Source organism: Salvia hispanica, chromosome 6, assembly GCF_029641045.1.
Source record: "Salvia hispanica isolate PSC_SH4W2 chromosome 6, Shi_PSC_v1, whole genome shotgun sequence".
Classification (NCBI taxonomy): Eukaryota; Viridiplantae; Streptophyta; class Magnoliopsida; order Lamiales; family Lamiaceae; genus Salvia; species Salvia hispanica.
This window is the reverse complement of record NC_142697.1, coordinates 14,722,008-14,742,272: the sequence shown is the minus strand read 5'-3', so window position 1 is coordinate 14,742,272 and position 20,265 is coordinate 14,722,008. Positions and strand designations below refer to the sequence as shown.

Below are 20,265 nucleotides of genomic sequence, written 5' to 3'. Positions count from 1 at the left end.
TTTGATAAGGCTCGTTTCATGCATTGGTTTTGGTGATATTATATACTTTTGGAGGAGATAATGCACAAATTTTGAGCTTAAGTGTGCAGAAATCTGCTGGATCCAGGAGTTTGTGCTAATTGACTTGGCAGATGCAAAATAGCTGATTTTGAAGTAAAATACCAGAAGTCGTCGCTCGGACCTAGGAGAATCAGGAAGTTGAAGGCAAGAGTAGAAATAGAGCAAAAGCGCAGAAAAAGTCGTCTACCTGGTCAAGGAGACAGAATGGCGGAATGGAGCTGAAGCGGAGGAAAAGTCATCTACCTGGTCAAGGAGAAGAATGGCGTGCTGACATGAAGATCCTCAATTATTGCAAGGGTAAAATGGTCAAATACCGACAAGAAGTTGCCTTAGGGTTGAAGTTAAAGCCACTCTATAAATAGAAGCTTTCCACAATGAAGAGGGAGCGCTTAACGCTATCGTAGTTTAGGTAGGAAGCTCCCATAAGCGCTTAACGCTATCGTAGTGTAGGTAGGAAGCTCTCATAGGCGCTTAACGCCACTGCTCTCTTAGTTTAGTTAGATAGTTTGTTGCTTTCTTGGCTTAAATCTGTAGTTTCATCGAAGGAATTGACGACTCCGCCGTTGGATTTCGACTTATTTTCAGTTTTATGAAGCTTTGGTGTTTATTTTCATGTTGATGATGCTATTTACTAATGTTTCTTGGATGCTTTTCGCAATTGGTGGCTTAGATGTTTGGATCCATCCTGTTTACATGATTTCCAGTAGTTTAGAGGTTGAGATTTAGTTGTTCACGTGCTCGATTTCTGAGTAGTCAGCACGAACTTGTACTCTTCGGCTGTGAGAACGATATCCAAGTTTTGTTTCCATTCGATGTAATTTTGGCCTTCGAGTTTGTTTTCTTTGAGAATGGCAGAAAGAGGATTAAAAGACATCTTGACGGATTTTATTGCACTGCAAACAGAAGATTTTACTATTTGTCATAAACTTATGTAAGGAAATTGAGTAGATTAACCATAGAACTTTTCAAAATCTTACAACAGCAAAATTAATAAATTGTATCCTCCTTTGGAGGTTAATACGCATCAAAAACTTTACAATTTTACTGGTCACAACACCAACGCATCAAATCTTCCTCCTTTGGAGGTCAACACGCCTAATGTTGCCTAAGCACGACCATCAGATTTAGCATTACAGAATTTTATTTCTACAACACACTCGCATAACAATGTTCATGTGCTGATAACAAAATCAAGCTATCTCATAAATTCTGATTGAACCCTGAAACTTGCAGTTCCTTAGGATTATTGTCCCCACTTTGCAGGTGGCAATAATATTGGGAACCACTTTCTAGTTCATTCTATTTATTATGTGAGAAGTCCGCCCTTATAAACTTACCGTTTTCGTAGGATTATTGTCCCTACTTTGTAGGTGGCGATAATATTAGAAAATCAGCTTCACAAAGTTTGGCAGTCCAACCGATGGAGACCATATATAGACCTTAAGTTCATAATTATCGCTTAGACATTTTAGTTATGGTTTTTCATTAATTATCCTTTAGCCTTAAGGCAGATTAAGACTAATTAAATTCTGTTGGTATTTAATTGACTGGATAATTAAATCTTTTATAATCTTTAAAGTCTTAGTTTTAGGAATTATTAATCTAGAAATTAATTCTTATTCATGTCATACTATAAGATATATCTAAAATAAAATACATTATTTATAATCTTAATTAGACATGAAAAATTAAATTCATATAATATCCAAGTTCAAGATTTAGGAAGAATATTAAATTATATTATTTAATGTAATCTTATATATCTATCTTATTATAGATTCTAGATATATTATATTTAGGAAACTATTAAATTATTCTCATCTATATCATCTAGGATATAAAATATTCATAGATATAGAAAATAATCCAAATATTCCTAAAATCTAGGGAAATCTTCCCAAAATATTTTATTTCATTAAATAATATTATTTTTAATGATTTCTATTAATTAAGGAATTAAATAATCATCAAAATAATCTTTCGTCAATATCTTGCGATTCGAGGTTGGCACGAATCTACACGACGAAGATTTGAAGACATCCTCCGGAGACGCTCGCCGGGGCGACGAATTCGCCGCCCGACCGCCGCCGGTAGGCCGCGCCCGAAGGCGCGCGCTTCCTCCTCCCTCCTTCCCGGCGTATGACCGCCGCGATATCCCTCCGTCGCACGTCAGCCAGAAACGCGGCCGAAGCCGCGCCTTTTCCGGCGATCTCCCACTGCCCCGGCGACTCACGCGAGAACCAGCAGCTGCCTCGAGAGGCATGGCTGCTCTCGGTCCGGCGATGTCAGGGCTAGGCGACTAGGGTTAGGTTTTGCTAGGGTTAGGGTTAGGGTTTGCTATTTCTGGTGACCTCTCGGCGCCTCGGCAGCTCTCGGACGAGCCGCCGCACCTGGTCTCCTCTGCGCGACTTGCAGCAGACTCCGGCTCGGGGTCGCGGTCTCGATCGGCGGCGCGCACGAGCCCATGCTCGTCGGCGCGTCGCCGCGAGATCATCGCCCCTCGGCTCCCACTTTTACGTCGGCGATAGTCGAGCTTTGATCGGGGCCGGCTAGGGTTTGGCGGGTTCGGCCGGTGGCGCGCGCGAGTCCAATCGCGCCGGCGCGTCGCCCCTTGCCCGTGACCCTCGGCTCCCACTCAATTCGACAACCTTACTCCGATCGCATGTAGTGCGATTCGTCCCGGCGTAAACGCCGACGAATCGCACATCTCGTGCGTTCGAATAATTCAAGTTCTATGATTCGAATGTTCTTGAGTTCAACATGCATAAACAAAAATAACAAAAACACAAGAACATGCTTCGTAATCAAATAAGACATGCATACATGAATTTCGCGAAATTTAAATCCAAATAATCAGAGCCAAAGACTGGCTCTGATACCAATTGAAGGTGCTGGCAGCGGAAGCGTGCGTTAATAAATCAATCACATAATAATCAGATCTATTTAGCAGATTATTTAGACAAAAGCTATTCGCGTAATTATCACATGTATCATGCTCATAACTTGAATCAATCATGCTTTAAGAATATTGAAACCTAAAACATGCTTTTCTACGGAGCAGAAAAATACCTAATTAATTCTCCAAAGAATTGAAGATGACTAGCTTCTTCTCCACGTGATGCTTTGAGTACTAAACCACAAATCTTCTCTCTGGTTCCCGAACTGTATCCCAATATCAGTGTGGGCTGATCTTACTAGAATACTAGGACTTAAATAAAGAAGACAGAAGAAATCCTTTTCGGAATAGGAGAGGAATTCGAAAATCTCCTCAGCTGGAGAAGGGATTTTCGAAAATTACAATGATGAGAAAATTGTTGTTTTCTGTCTCCTCTATTCTCCTATTTATATTAAGTTCCTTTTGGGCCCAGACAGGGATCTATGGAAGGTTTTGGATATGGGCTCATCCAATTTACTTTTTACTAATTAAATTGAACCCACAATTTAATATAAGTTATAATTGGAATATTACGAGCAGCCACTACAGAAGTAATATTGAACTCTCCCCATCCAAATCCGAAATTACAAGTAATCCGGGTTTCCGTTTAACTTTCATTTCCCGTGCTTAAGATTAAAATGTCCATTAATTAATTAATGTCTGCTATTGACTTAATTAATTAACTTCTTATTAATTCCAAGAGTGGACTTAGCATGAAACGCTTATTTATTATTCATAGAGTAATCACACTCCAACTAGCTAGGTTCCGAATAACAAAACCTCGTTTCGCGCTCCTCTTGAGGACATTATCAAGCGAGACTCAGCTCGCGCACGATTCAATATAATAGCAATCCTAGCACCGCTAGATATCGATCACCACTGCCCAATATATCAGGATAATTGGGTTACGAAAAACCCACACCATTTGATAAGTCAAAGCAGTGCATAATCAATACCGTATGCTCAATGCTAACCTACATTGATTAAGAAATAAATATTTATCAAGACCTCGCCTTTCAGTAGATAGCCTAAGGCAAGTCTTGCTGTTAGATCCGTTCAGTGCTATACCACACCAATGTCATCTTATTTCAGTAAGGCTTAGAAATATGCGGACTGACATTGCAACCTTTCTCGATTGGTAGTCAAATTCCATCTAGGTTGTGAAATTCATCTTTTTCTTTGTTTAGAACTGACCGTGTTACCTTAAAGTGGACGACGCCCACAACCGGTCTACTAAAACAAAGACTTAGACTTTGTTAAGTTAACTTATACATTTAAACATGCATTAACATCCATTAAATGTAAAACATAACAGCATTATGACAAAAATAATCTGTTTTATTTATTGGAAAATAAAATAAGAGTTTTACAGTATTCAATCACTCGAAACGTGATTTCTAGTATACAAACTCTAACACGTAGATCTGGTAGTTCTAGCTTGAATTTCGTGTTTAAATCTTGTTTTAAAGCATGCTCTGTTTTATGTCGTCAATGGTGTTGAAGCTCCGTTCCATACTTTGTTTTTACTTGGTTGTTTGGAGAAGATGAAGTAGAAGTTAGTTAGAAAATCAGATCTGCTTTTTGCTTTTGCTTTTTGCTTTGCACACCTTTCTGCCAGCCCCAACCAGTTTAAGAAAAATGGTCCCCACTTTACTTTTACACTTTGTCTGCCTATTTTAGGAAAGTCTTTAGCTTGGTTAATAAGTTTCAATTGTTTTCTTTAGTTGCTTTCATGTTTTATTAAAATGATAAAAAATATTTTCGTGTTTTATTTTTCTTCCGTACTTCTTCGGTCTCCTAGGTTAGTTAGATAGAGTCCAATTTAATTCTGCCAGGTCAAGTAGATTCTAGTTTTAACCCACTCAATGAATGAGTGGCAGCAGCCGACCCCTTTTCCGCTTGTGTGGTAGAAACGATCTCGAGTAGGTCCATGGTCCTTGTGGTTCGATCCCGCTCTTGCCGCTTATACTTAGTAATATTTTTTGCATTAATGGGAAAATTATAAATCTTGTTGAAAGGAGGGACACGTGCACACGACACACGTGCAAAAACCTGTCTTCAGATTTCCTCAACAATAGACTCACTCAAGATTGCTAACTAACTCTCTATGCGAAGTGTGTGTGTGTTATATACAATGTGTGTGAAGAAAAACAAGAAGAAGAAAAAACGGTTGAAGCCGTTTTCAACGGCTAGTTCCCTCCTCAGCTCTTCACTTGCTCACACACGCGCCCTTCGCACAAGTGTTGATACGCGCGGTTGAAGCAACTCCAGCTTAGCTCCGCCGAGCTCACTTGATCAGTCCAGCAGCTCATGACATGCTTGGACACAGAACCAACAACCCATATGAGAGTGTCGATAACCCACATAGGAGTGCCGATAACCCATATGAGGATGCCGATAACCACATAGAAGTGTCGATAACCCGTATAGGGTGAATAATCATCGCATACCATCTCTTATAACGAACAATATTGCAGTCATATAGTATTACCAAATTGCAGTCATATAGTATTACCAAATATACCTAAATAACATTAGACAAGCAACGATCCATCACTTAAACCCATACTCCCTCCCTCCCACGTTATTTGATGTAATCCGTTTCGATACGAGATTTAAGAAAATTGTGTTTAATGAGTTATTTAAAGTAGATGAGAAAATGAAGTAAGAGATACTAATGAATTAAATAAAGTAGACAGAGAATAAAGTAAAAGAAAGAATAAAATGGCAAAACGAGACTCCTATTCGCAGACGGAGGGAGTAATACACGTCAACGATTCTACCACCTTTCTATCTTAATCGCCATATACACATTTTTAGACCTCAACTTTGGCTAAACCTTTTACTTCTACCAATTACTCTTCAATGACCACTTCCACAATTCATCCAACAATTCAATTTTCCAACCATAAATAAATGTATATTTCCATGCTTTCCATTCCTTTTCTGCTATGGTGTATTCATGAATATGATTCAAACTTCAACTAGTTCCTAACTATTAAATTAAATTGAGAATATCTTTTTTAGTACACCAACTATTCCAAATGAGCAAATTTAGTCTGTAACATTTCATAATATCTTTTCAGGTCCATCAACTATAAGTAAATATCAATTTACTACTTTTTGGCTATTTCCAATATTTTCATGACCAAAATACCCTTAATGCCATGAATGACAATTCAATCTATTTATCCTCTCATTTTTATTAAAGTATGAAATAATTTTTTTTTTATTCATCCACTTTCTTCTTTCTTCTAATTTATTTGGGATTAAGTTTAATAGTTTCTTATACTATTATTATTAATACATACCATACCTTATTTGAATATTATGAGATTACTTTCTAGTGCTAGTTAATACTTTTATATGGTTACATTCTCAATTATATAGATAAAATTAAGATAAATATTTTATTTTAATGAATCTCATAATTTTATTAAACTTTTATATCTAAGTATAACGTTTATATATATTGTATACCTAAGTATAATGCTAGTTAATACTTTTATATGCAAATATTGTATAAGTATAATATTTACATATATTTTTACCTAAGTTATTTCACTATTAATATTAGATATAGTAAAATGATTTAAAATATTACAAATAAGTAAAACTAAACGTAAATAATTAATAGTAATAGAATATTAATATCATAAAGATATTTTTATTTTGAAATTAAAATTAGAGGGAACATCTTTTTTGGTACATCAATTATCCCAAATTATAACAAAAATGAGATGGTAAATAGATTGAATTGCCCACATGGCCTTAAGGGTACTTTGGTCATGAAAATATTGGAAATAGCCAAAAAGTAGTTGAATTGATATTATCTTATAGTTGATGGACTTCAAAAGATATTATGAAATGTTACGGACCAAATTTGCTCATTTAGGATAGTTGGTGTACTAAAAAAGATGTTCTCTCTAAATTAAACTAGTTCCGCTTAATTTTATCCTGATTTAAATGATACTCCCTCCGTTCCATAGTAATGGAGGCAAAACTTTTCGGCACAGAGATTAAGAAAAATTGTGTTAGGTGAATTAAGTAAAGAGAGAATAAAGTGGAAATTGGAAAAGGTAGAGAGATGAAGATAGAAAAAAGTAAGAGAGAGTAAAGTAGATGTGGAAAAATGTGTTGACTTTTACTAAAAAGGGAAATGACTCTATTACTATGGAACGGACGGAAATGGAAAAACGCCTCTATTACTATGGAACGGAGGGAGTATGAATTAATATAATTTCATAAGATTTTTAAAATTTCTAATATACTGCAAATAAAGTCAATTCCTACAAGAGGCTTATCATTCATGGAATAAAATTGAATTCATTTTTCTTTAGACTCAAGTATACCTTTACAAATCATTTTAGTAAAAGAACACACCATTACAAATTTACAATTCCCATGTGTTTAGTCATTTAACCCCAAACTACACACACCCTGCAACATACCAACTAAAATGGTAAGACCAACTTTTCAAGTAATAATTCATGTTCATGCTTATGATTATAAAGTAAGTCAGGCCCCATTTGTTTGAATATTCTCTCTTAGCTTCATGTGCATTTACAGAGTGTAGTGCGGGTGCACGGAGAGGAGAGCAAAACGTCGCTCGATGGAGGATAGTAGAACCAAACGCTGGAGAAGGGGCAGAAGAATACAGACCGAGGGAAATCTTATGAGAGAAGTCAAAAGAGAATGGGGATGGGGAGAGAAGTCAGAAGAGAATCAGGATGGGGCGCTCTCACCCGCGGGGAAGTCCGGCTGCCAATTCCCGACGGCAAGGGAAAATGATCGGAAGAGAGAAGAGATTTCGAGAGAGAGCGAGAGAGAGCCGAGAGAAGTGGGTTGAGCGCGTTTTTGGTAAGGTAAAAAAATTTACTAGGATTGTTTTTGTTTCTTCCCTGTTTTTTTATATACTCTTCTACATATATATTTATTCAATCTAGAGAATTCAATGGTAAAGGCCAATTTTAAAATCTACAAATTCTTGTCCACTAACTTGAGGAATATAGGCAAAAATTCATTACCAAAAAAGAAAAGGAAAGGATCGACACTCTAGATAGGGACGAGCAATTTGATGAACTTTCATTTTAATGCATTTAAATTATTTCCTCATATATTTATACATATATACTTATAGTATTATTCTAGATTCGTGTATCCTTATTCAAGCACTAAATTCAATTTACTTCACACATCTAGTTCCTGTAACATAATATTTACCAAAAGCTATTAATTATTAACTTGTGATGATATTTAATTTATCATCGAATAATCTTAAATCGGCCATTTTCTCATGGGAATATAAGATTCCGTCTAAGCCTGTTTTTGGGCACTACACATATTCAATTCGTTCAACTTATGGCAATCCAGAAAACAAGTACTCCGTAGTACCTAGAATATTGGTCAAACAATTATAAGTTGAGTTGTAGGAGTATTTTTTTAATTCTTAATAGAAAAGCTTAAGCTTAATATCATTTTCATGAAATGAAAATTTATACTATAAAAATGTAGCCTCCCCCCATACTTCCCCTAGAGTAGAGCGAAATGAACATTGTTGAAGAAATGCAGTTTCTGATTGCTTCAAAAAATATGACAAGCCAATAAATAGATCAGGGAAAGAGTGCCTGTTCTTGGATCCATATACAAATAACAAATGTCAGCAACAACCTAATCTACACGCGTTAGCAAATATTGTGTGCACAAAATCAAGTATAAAACCTACTAAAAAGGGGGAGAATTTTGAGACAAGAAGGGTGTGCATCATGTTACTCACCGCATTCCTGACAAAGCAATGGGAGCAAGATAAGCATCAACCTTGGATTCGATGTGTCTGCATTTATGAATGTTGGCCCCTCAATAAAAATTGTGTATTTGCTGGAAATAGTCCACTCAAAATGCTATGTTGTTCAGCTAAAACCGAGTGTGTAGAGATCCTTGTAATGTCCTTGAAGGTACTGTAGCCTGCCTCAACATCAAGTTAACCAGAAAGTAACTAACATTAGGTGCATGAAAATGATTTAGAGGTGACCACAGAGTATAAGCTCGTGTTCAATCAAAAAAAGTTTTTAAACTCTTTTTGGAAACTCAAGCCATTACATTAAAAAACACACAGCAGGAACACATCCATATAAATACATTGATTAAGAGTTAAAACATTGTATGCAAGCATATGCTGTTCTTGAAAATGATCTATAGCCATGATTTTTACTAGAAAAAACGGCTCAGTTCTCACCTCTGTAAATTTAAATGGCGGTGTGCTAGCATCAGCCCCAGTGTTTGATGTGGTACTGCAATGATGCAGTTGCTGTTGAACCAAATCCCCGCCAATTCTTGCATTGATCCCAGCATATTCACTTTGTGATAGTCCACCAAAAGGGTGAGCATTCGAGGTAGAAGGTTGACTTTGAAGCACACCTCCCCTCAAATTGCTTAATCTTGGAGAGAAGGAATCCCTATTGTACAATGAAGATGTGCTATAGTCAGTCAGTCTTCCCCGGAAGCTATTTTGTGAAGCCATCCTTGGCATGATTGTGTTTTGAGTTGCTATGACTCCACGACCGATTTGTGAACCTAAAGTATTGATTGCTGATGCTGAGGCCACACCATTATTCCCTTCAGCTTGCCGGCTTCTGAATCGATGTATCACTTGCTGTATCCGTCGTCTGTCATGCAGAGTGAATGCCCCAGACCCAGAGGCAGGCGAAGTGGGTTGAAGATGCCCGATTGCATGCCTTGGTGATTGAGAGTGCCCGCTGACTTGACTCAATGGGGTGTCAGGTACGTATGCCTCATTGAGATCGAAAGTTTCGCGAACAGCACAACCAGGTGATGAGCCAACTGATAAATTGTTGCTTGGTCCATGATCAGGAGTAGAATTCAGAACTTGAGCATTTGAGGAAGCAAGGGCTGTTGGCCTACAGCCATCACAGTACCAATTTCCATCTGGCACCTCACGTCCGAGACCAACACAGTAAGTATGTGCAGGTGAGTCGCAGAGGTCGCAGAGAAGCATAAACGCATCATCCCCACCTTGCAGACACTCAGTACAAAGAACATTTTCGTATGGATCAAGATATCCCCTAAGCTCCTCTTCAGATGGCTGATAAACCTGACAGTTTTTTATTAAGAATGGAATAAGTAAGTGATAAGAAAGACAGTATTGTTTCTTGATCACATAAAGTTACAAATGTTTATCCTGATACCTGATCACGCTCAGGAACCGGAAAAACTGCATCCCTTAGATCATTCCCACCATCCGTTCGTGCAGTTCTACTGATGGTTGCGAACCTTTGCTTGCAGAGAGGACAGCGAGATTCCACTTTCGACCATTCCATGATGCAAGCGAAACAAAAGTAATGACTGCAACAATTTAAAACTCCTTTGACTGTGTTTTTACCCTCTTCAGATAAACAAATCCCACAAACTTGCCTCACAATCTCAATATTCAAATCTACCACCTTTTGTTTACCCTTCCTTCCTGGGCGCTTTCCCTTTACAGGCACTAACTTTTCCTCTTCAGTCATTTTCAAAGAGTTAGAGCTCCTTAAATTAGTGTTCGACCTTTTACAAAATTGAGTAGCTTCTTTAATCTGTTCTCTCTCTTCTTCTGATATTGTGTACTCATAATCAGATGATTCTGAGCTCACAACATCAACATCAGAATCAGAATTCACAGTTACAGTTGCTTTCTTCCTCCTGCCCCAACCCCACTCCTTGATTGCTTTCCTTTTCCTTGAAGCAGCGTTCTTATCTTTAAATTCTTTTGAAGGATTAGACCTATTTTTTTTCCTTAAAACTCGTCTTCTTACTGGCTTTCTACTGTTACTTTTCAAAACCTCAATTGGAGCAAATTCCTCATCATCAGAATCATCAGACTCATTATAATCATCATCTTCATTTTCTTCACTAAATGCAAGTTTATCTATTTCTTTAGATTCCTCATTATATGAATCCTCATACATCTCGGTTCTTGAAACTCGGGATTTCTTGCTTGGATTCTCATCAACAAAGTCATCCTTATCTTCTCGACGAAAAAATATAATATCATCATCCTCATCATCACAATCGTCTTCTTCACTTTTCTTTTGTTGCCTCACACTAGAAACACAATAATCATCATATTCCTCTTCCTCTTCCTCTTCCTCTTCACTGTCAGATACCTGTTTCTTTCTAGACTTCACAACCATATTTTTCTTTCTTGTCTGAAAAGATTTTCGCCCTTTTGGCTTGCCAATCTTCTTAGTCTTAACCTTCTTTTCTATCCACTCTTCTTCCTCATCATCAAATTTAAAACTCTCATCTGATTCATTCTCAGCGAGGGAAGAACAATAGTCATCTTCAGACAAATGAAACTCTTCATCTTCATCCACCCTATAATCTTCATCAGACTCATCTGAACCTTTTTTCTCCAATTGGACTTTATTTCTCGTCTTGCGTTTGCAACTAACCTTGCCTCCCCTTGCCATCTGTTCAGGCACCCGCTATTAAACATTACGATTCAAAATTGAAACAGTATAAGATTCCATATGTAGATCATGCAACGCTGAAGAACCGATTCAATATAAAGTATTTGGCCAATAAGCTATACACAGGGAGCAAGAAATGAGCTAATTAAACAGAAAGATCAATGTTTTCTCAGTTCCAATCCTTATATTTACCGTTTTTACACCAATTAAAAAAATAATCCAGAAGATCGATCCCATTTCATTTCTACAATAATTCAGCAACATATGAGAATCAAATCACAAAAAAAAAAATCGAAATTAAGTCTCAAACTATCATATGCAGTCCAGATTCCCAAAGTGTGAAGACATCTCAGAACTAATTAAACCGATCTTATTCATCTCCAAAATGATAAATCCCCAAAAAAAACCCTAGATCGAAATCAATTCAAACAATTGTTACCCTTCAGTAATTTATTCAAGTTTCAATCAAAAACAATCATAATCCATCAGCAGAAACGATTTTAATAAGAAGAAAAATGATTGACAAGTTAACCCCATCTTCCGATCATATCAATTTCAACTGGTAGACTCAGAAAGGAACAATTACCGAATAAAATCGAGCTGGTCTTTGTCCCTCAGAAAAATTAGATGCGAGTCAAGCAAGAGGAGCAGGAAAAGTATATATAAATGGAAACGCTGAGGAAGTTCACAAGTTGTAGAGAGAGAGAGAGAGGGTAGCAGAGAATGCTGTAATAAGCAAAAACTAATTTGTACACAGCAACTGCCTCCTCTCGCTTTTCCTCTCTCACGCCACACTTATTATATACAGATACGTTAAAAAGATTTAGAGGTAAAAAGTTAAACTTTGGAAGCAAGGAATTTATTACTAGTAAGTTTTGTTCTGCAATTAAATCACCAAGACATAATTCAACTTCAATTATATTTCGTCAAACTTTTTCGGCCACAGATTAAAAAAGAAATAGTCCAATGTTTAAAATAGTTCACAATTATTCTACATTAATTTTTTAAAACTAAATCCGATAGAATAGTAACAAATATTTACTATGAATTAAATAATATTGTCTACTTATATACCGAATTGATAATATTATATGTGCCTGAATTGTTTAATCATACAATTACAATGAAGAAATCTAAACTTATGGATTTTTAATTTTATTTTTTAAAATTGTCAGACGAACAATGATTTTACCAACTTTACAATTCTGACCAATTTACCCATTTATTCATATACTCCTACTTACTATTTTATACTCCATATATTTTTTTTTGCCCCATTTATAGCACCGTTACAGACTAAAACTGTGTAAACTAACAAGGATAAGTATTTACAAACACTTCAGAATGATAAAAATAAATAAAAATATAAATTTATGAGATACCTATTTTGCCTCTTCTTATATTATGACTTACTGAATGTAAGGTTGATTCTGAAACATGATTAAGAGGATTAGTAAAAATATTAGACGAGGCTTGTCTTCCACGTTTCGGTTATAGCACCATACAAAACTAATTAAACTGCTAGAGCAACACGGATAATTTTCTATAAATACTATAGTACTTTATATTGATAAAAAAATACTGTATATATATATATATATTGTCTCATTATTATGCCTTTTCTCATGATTACACATTTATTTGCTAATTCACTTCAATTGTGCATGTTATTGATCGATTGTATTTATGTGCAAATATTTGAGTAACTTAATTACGATCAAACATTCAAACTGGTAATCCAGCCAAAATTTGCAACGAATTGAACAAATAATACTCCTACTTAGGAAATTTCAATAATTTACTAAAATAGCAGATTTTGTATAGAGATTTTGATTTTGTTACTATATACATATGCCTAAACTTTTATGCCTGATAATTCATTGTTCGTGTTTGGGCCTTGGGATGATCTATTGTGCTACTTAAATCAAGGAAAGTTAATTTATTTGCAAACACATTAGAGGTTTTTATTCACTCATAAATAAGATATCATTATGAGTTCAGATAAAAAGAGAAGGTAAACTCTAATTATTTCATAACGGAAATAAAAGGAGTATTTTACTACTATAAAACGTTGCATACTTATTATTTAAGTACCGAATTTCTAAGTATGTACCGATGTAGTACGTATTTATAAGTCAAGTATTGATCATTGATCATTCATTGGGAATTTTCTTGATTAGTCATGATGCTTTTTTCTATAATCTTTTATTTTTCAAAACAATATTAATATGCTAAACGATCTTATTGATTAAGATCTATCTCAAATGTAAATTTTTAGTCATCACATGATTATATTTTGATGATGTTGACTAGAGTGAAGAGTCTAGTATTAACTATTTAGGTTAAAATTAAATGGGCAGCGATAAAATATAAATTTATATATTGTATAAATTCAAAATTCTTCAACACAACTTCAACATTGTTTCAATACAATATCAACACAGTGTAAAATTTCAAGATTTTAATGTCAACACAGTATCAACACAATATCAACACAACATCAATCATTGACTACCATTGAAATTCTGTTGACATTTTACTTTTGATGCTTTTTTGTGATATGTTGACATTTTTCAATGGTCTAAATCATAGTTTTGAGTTTATGCAATATTTAGAGTTTTCATTTGATCACATTCCCAAATCATAATATGTTAAACCGTCCAAAAAAAATATAATCTCATACATATCATGTACTGTAATTCATTATTACTCCTCCGTCCCTTAAACTTTGTCATATTTTTTTCATTTTCGTTTGTCCCATAAAATTTGTCACATTTCACTTTTTACTATTTTTGATAATAGACTTCATATTTCACTAACTCATTCCAACTCACATTTATTATAAAAATAGGACTCACTCTCCACTAATTTTTTCAAATTTTTTTTTTTATAATTTTTAAAATTCGTGTCCGGTCAAAATTTAACAAAATTTAAATGAAGAAGAGAGTATAAGGTTTGAGCAAATTGGGAGGAAGTTTAATAATTTAAAAAATGTGTATTACGGAAATGTCCCTACAAATATAGTTGAGGTGGTTCAACATAGTGAATTTTGTAATTAGCAGGTAGACCGAATCCTAAAAGTAAAACATTTTATTTTTTGACTTTTGGGCCCTACCCAGCTGTCACCACCAATCAAATTATGCACACAGCCTTGATTTCATATTGAATTATTAGATATAGACAGGAAAATTAATTTATTATCTATAATACGACTACTTCTACTTAGTAGTACTACTAGGATGTGTTCTTGTTTAACGGAAATTACTTAGATGCAGTGGCGGATTCAGACACCGGAAATTGCCGGGGCGAAATTTAATATTTTAAATATTTATAAATTTAATATTTAAATATTAAATATTAAATTTAATATTATTTTTAATAATAAATTAAATAATATTATATTACTAATATTTAAGTAGCACTAGCTTCATTAATAAAATATAAACATGCATTAGCTTGCAAATATATATTATTCATTTTAAAATATAAAATTATTGTAATTATTATATACATTCAAAATCATTGTAAATATTATATACAAAAGTGATATAAATGTAAATATTATATACAAAAGTGATAAGTAGAATGATAAATATTTAGATTTCAAAAATATATAAAATGTTTATTTTGTTACATGGAGAATAAGATGCATTGATCACAAATTATAAGTACTTTAGGAAAAAAAACCTTTAACACAATATTAAAAATGATTTTAACTAAAGAACAAATATAGCAACATAATACAAATTAGTAAAAGTTTAAATTTCATAAAGCATTTAAAGGTATTATTTTGCTAATAACAAGAAATATGAATTGATAAAATAAAAAAAGTAAAGAAAGGAAAACATATATTCTTGTTGAGGGTTGAATCCTTGACCTCTTAGTTAAAAATCCAACAACAAAATTATTGGGCTACTACATTTTATATGACATTTATTGAAAATAAATAGATTTCTACACTCCACGGAGGGGGCGGATATGCTATTTTCGACTTGATTGAAGAGAAAATTTAGGCTCTCCGAACGACCGGGAGGGGGCAACCACCCCCTTTTGCCCCCTAGATCCGCCGGTGCTTGGATGCACACATTAAGCCATTAAATTGGACGTATTTATATCGCTATTTTTTTTCTAAATTTGGCATACAAACATGGAAGGCTTAATAGTAAATACTACTTTTATCTGTCCATTATTAATTGTCACAAGTTAATCTTGCTCAGATTTTAAAAAATGTAAAGGAAAGTGAGTGGAAAAAGTTAGTAGGAAATAATTCTATTTTTTAATATTAATTTTATAATAAAATATGAGTTTAATGAATTAGTACAATGTGACATGTATTATTCAAATTAGTAAAAAAGTAAGTATAACAAGTATTGACGGACGTACTGAAAAGAAAACTAATGACAAGTAATGAAGAACAAAGATTAACTCCTTAGGGCACCCGCAAGTCTCGTCCTGGCGGGACGAGCCACGGGCGAGCTCATACTTACTCTTTTGTTTTAAAATTTTTTAAAAATTGATTTGCATGTGAATATTTTGTTTTTAATGAAATTTATATTTTAATTAAGTCAAACTTTTATATAATTAAGTTTTATAATAAATAAATTAATGTAATATGAATAGAAAATTAATAGTGGATATTGAATGGAAGAGAGAGTTAAAATATGGAGAGTTGCGGATACTCTTTTAATTAGTAGATGATGAAAACAGTAATGTGAATCCATAATAGTGAAAGAAAAAAACAAAGAATAAGAGATGGACAAAAGACAAATCGTGAATGAGCGTCTCCTTTTTAGGGAGAGCTAAATTAATGTTTGTTTGTTGAGTATTTTGGTTTCCCGTTGCTTTACACCTCATTCCTCACCTACATACATGTGTATGTGTTTGTTAGTTGTTGAGTTAAATGCTAACTAATCCTTTTTATTTGACCTTGCTGCAATTTAGACTCAGTTTTTAAAAATGTTTCGATGATACTCTAACCTTTCAATTCGAAATAATAAATAAGTGTATGTCCCAAATATCTTCATATGTATTGAGCTACCTCAAGTTTGGTTGAAATTTTTTAGGAGATTTCCGTGCATTATCAATATGTACCCTTGAGAATTTTGGAAGAAATCCATGTATTTTCCATCAATAATTTTAACGTTGAAGAAGTATAGATTTATTAATTGAATAAGATGAAGCATCACACTATAAGAAAGTTAATAAAAACGATTCATTTACTTATAAAGGAATGCATATAGCAATAAAAAAATATGCTTGAAGTAAAAATGAATAAGAAATAAATATAAAAAATATTTCTATTTTAAATATCTTAGTGTCGAATTACAAAATCTAAGAACATCCACAATGGAGGCCGCGTCTCAGCGAGCGGCGGGGGCGATTGTTTTTTTTGGGGGGGGGGGGGATGCAACAATAGGGACGAGTGGCAAGGGCATGTCGCCGGGGTGGGTAGGGGTCAATGTTTACCTTTTCTATTTCAAATTCAAAACTCTAAATACAATCATATTTTTCTTCATTTCATCTATAGTCTCTAACAAAAATCATCTCTCTACAAAAATGAATTTGATCCCGGATGACGATGTCATATTTGAAATGTACATGGAGGCATCGAGAGCCTAAATTAATGGAGACACTGAGAAAGTTGTTCTCTAGCTATTCCAAGTTTATTTTGTTGCAAAGCCCCATTGGATTGATCAAATATTCAAAGACAGGTTTTTTTAATGTTCAGGAGGCGGTTCCGAATGCGACAAGTGTTATTTTTTTTGTGTATAGCAGATACCCTGGCTGGTCGTGACGTGTATTTCCTGCAATGGCCAACAGATTTGGACGAGATAGTCTATCAATGCTGCAGAAATGCACGGTGGTGATTAGGCAACTCAATATGGCACCATTGTTCATATTTTCGACGAGCACCTCTATGTTTGTTAAACAACATGCCAATAGTGCTTGACTAAATTTTTGTCGTGGGATCATTGTGGCTTTTCAAGACACTTAGAGAAATTCAACTTGTCCACGACGCCCAGAGGTTGGTGGATATGCACGAGAGGATTCTAATCGATAATCTCCGACAACGTCACTCAGTGGTAGGACGAGCAGGGCAATCAACTGTCATAAACGAGCCCTCAATTCAAGGTGCGCCTCAAGATTTATGAGAGTTTGCATCTCAACATGCTTCTATGCATGAAGAACAAATCCATGATCACCTTCAAGACGACCTCATTGAATATTTAATTGTAGCTTGTATTTTTTATGAATTTTAGTGAAGTAATTTTGTTATTTACATTAATGTTATGAAATTTAATTTTATGATTATTTAAAATTAAAATAGTGAATAGTAGTACAAATTAATGTGAGAGAGATAGGGTTGTGGCCTACCTAAGGATTTATTCTTTCTCTTGTCTCTAGTGTTGATTAGCCCTTGTATAGATTTGATTGATAACCAAATGTTGAATGTCAAAGATACAAAATAAGAGTCCATTATTCAATAGACTTGAGAAAATAAAAGTGAACGGCGTCTCCCTTAATAAAATCTGAAAGGGACAAGGGACTTATTTATTCATGCCAATCAAGTGATAACAGTCAATAGAAAATTAAATCTATATGTCGATTGATTCAGTTTTAATACAAACTTCTTACAACAACACGTGCATCTATAAATGAATGAATTTTTTTTTTTTTTTTTAAAAAGAAAAAAAAAGTGCTCAACTAGGTGTTTGGCCTGACATGGATTCCTTCAACAATGAGTCCTCCCTTAAGCTGATGACCCTTAATCTCCGTGACAGCCATGGTTATGTTGCCGGTGTCAGCGGCACCTATAAAGAAGTCTCCGATGTGGATTTCGAGCCAGCCATCTTGTCTCTTAGAAGGGGCGGCTGGGGCGGTGTTGAGCCCTACCCTCTCCTTCATCTTGTGCAGCCTGTTCCCGTAGAAGAGGGCGTGCAGGGGGCGGTTGATGGTATCATCTAAAGTGGCGGTGTTGGTGGCCAGCAGGCGGTCCCCGGAAGCTATGAAGGTTTCACATGGTATGGAGTTGAGGCCGTATGCATCCTCGCTGATTTTGAATAATAGGTATGCGCCATAGTTGGTTTCGGGAGACAGTGCTTCGCTTCTTATCTTGCCCTCTATTTCGAGCCTCTCTGCCTCTTTCACCTCCCCCACCTTATCAAATCTGTACATACATACATTCATTTCTAAATATGTAAGTTTGTAACAAAAGAGATAGTACTAAAAAATACCTTGATTCTGGAATGGATTTCCAGGTCCAGTTGTTGTTGTTGCTGTGGAAAATGGAAAGGTCTGCTGCAGAAAGAATGTATGATTTTCTCCCTGTTGATATCTCTAATGCAAAGGCCTACACCATGATCATGGTATGATATGTATGTTAGTAGAGTAGTATTTCTTTGAATGGTGATGGAAAAGGGGGTCTAAGTATGATTACCTTTTTGCCATCATCGACAAGGATGGATTGAGAGAGGAGGAAAAAGAGGTTTTTGGTGGATGAGAAGTTGATTGGTGATGGAAGAATGGTATGGATATCGGAAGGCAAGAATTGGTTCCATACAAGGTTGGATTCAGCGGGATGTCGGAATTCCTTGGAGACGGTAAGAATTCTGCATACATCTGCCGGAGATGTGCCGGATAAAATCCTCGAAACGCAGTCTTCCGGCAGCTGCCTCCATAAGCATGCCATTTCAATATCTAACCAAATGCTTTGAGCTGTGTAATTAATAGTACTACTGTATGGAGTATTTATATATAGAGTTAAATGCAAGACTTTTCAAGGTCCACGGTTATGTCTAGCTAGTTGATAAACTATGTGCCTTAGTCAAAAGGGCTCATGGTCTACTTGCATCATATATAGACACACCTATTAATTATCGCATTATTTTGACAATTTGAAAGTTGAATAATGAACGATATTTCCAATCTTACTTATGTTATGATAATATCAACAAGAAAAGTAGACAAATCACGAAGATAAATTCTAGAATCATGATCCTAGAATAATAGTACTATGTCATAGATGCAATGAAGAATACTTCTGGTTTTCCACGTGATCGAGTTTGTCTCTTTAGGCCGGCCTCCTTCCTTTATTTTATTATTTAATTAATAAATGATGATTAGGAAATAGTCGATTTAATTAGGCATCAGTTAATTGGGACTGGAAGCTAATCATATGTAATGAATTAGCCCTTATATTAGTTACTAGTATTTGTTTGATTAGCTATGTATACATATGCATGTGGAGTAATTTGGTAGGGTTTAATAAAGTTGATAGAATTAAATAACCACTCCCTTCTTGTGTTTTAACTTTTAAGAATAATCCGCGTTTTGAATGTGAAATTTATGTGGTGACATGAATTAAGTCCATGGAACAACTTTGAAAGTAGTGTAGATGGAATTCACTTCAATTAACTTTTCTTTTTAGATTAAAGTATTAAACAGATAGTATAATCTTTAACTTGTTATGAGAATGTTAGCACGTCTTATTTGACCCCACCCACATTCATGGTCCATCAAACGTTCGCACATATTCACGAATCACAAGCAAGTACCTTTCAAGATTTTGACTAGCTTTTATTTCAACCATTCATTGTTTTGTTTGCCTTATGGCTTATGGCTTATGGCCGGGTGTCAATACCGCGTATGAGAATATGCAATGCAACCCAAGTTTGGTTCCTGATTCACTTGGATTTTACATGATTTTAGAGGGTAGTTTTACTTGGTTTTGATCATATATTGTGTACTTTGAGACATGGTTATAGCTACTTCTCTATTATGTTGGTATTTTGACCATTTTGT

The 20,265-nt window shown here is 34.9% G+C and overlaps 2 protein-coding genes across 3 annotated transcripts; both read right to left on the bottom strand.

Annotated features, from left to right (window-relative positions):
* Window positions 1-8,549: 8,549 nt before the first annotated feature.
* Window positions 8,550-12,241, bottom strand: LOC125200776 (uncharacterized). 2 transcript variants are annotated; one of them, XM_048098539.2, is made up of 4 exons: window positions 12,050-12,241; window positions 10,201-11,478; window positions 9,231-10,106; window positions 8,550-8,959 (listed from the first exon to the last, which is right to left on the bottom strand). In XM_048098539.2, exons 2-4 carry the CDS (start codon window positions 11,461-11,463, stop codon window positions 8,909-8,911), a joined length of 2,190 nt encoding a protein of 729 aa, XP_047954496.2. In that variant the 5' UTR covers window positions 11,464-11,478; window positions 12,050-12,241; the 3' UTR covers window positions 8,550-8,908. The 2 variants fall into 2 exon arrangements, with proteins under 2 accessions (XP_047954496.2, XP_047954495.2); XM_048098538.2 differs by having other exon boundaries at window positions 10,201-11,463.
* Window positions 12,242-17,962: 5,721 nt separating this feature from the next.
* LOC125202021 (F-box protein VBF-like) lies at window positions 17,963-19,198 on the bottom strand. Its single transcript, XM_048100333.2, has 3 exons — window positions 18,902-19,198; window positions 18,699-18,814; window positions 17,963-18,631 (listed from the first exon to the last, which is right to left on the bottom strand). Exons 1-3 carry the CDS (start codon window positions 19,151-19,153, stop codon window positions 18,169-18,171), a joined length of 831 nt encoding a protein of 276 aa, XP_047956290.1. The 5' UTR covers window positions 19,154-19,198; the 3' UTR covers window positions 17,963-18,168.
* Between the last annotated feature and the right edge of the window lie 1,067 nt (window positions 19,199-20,265).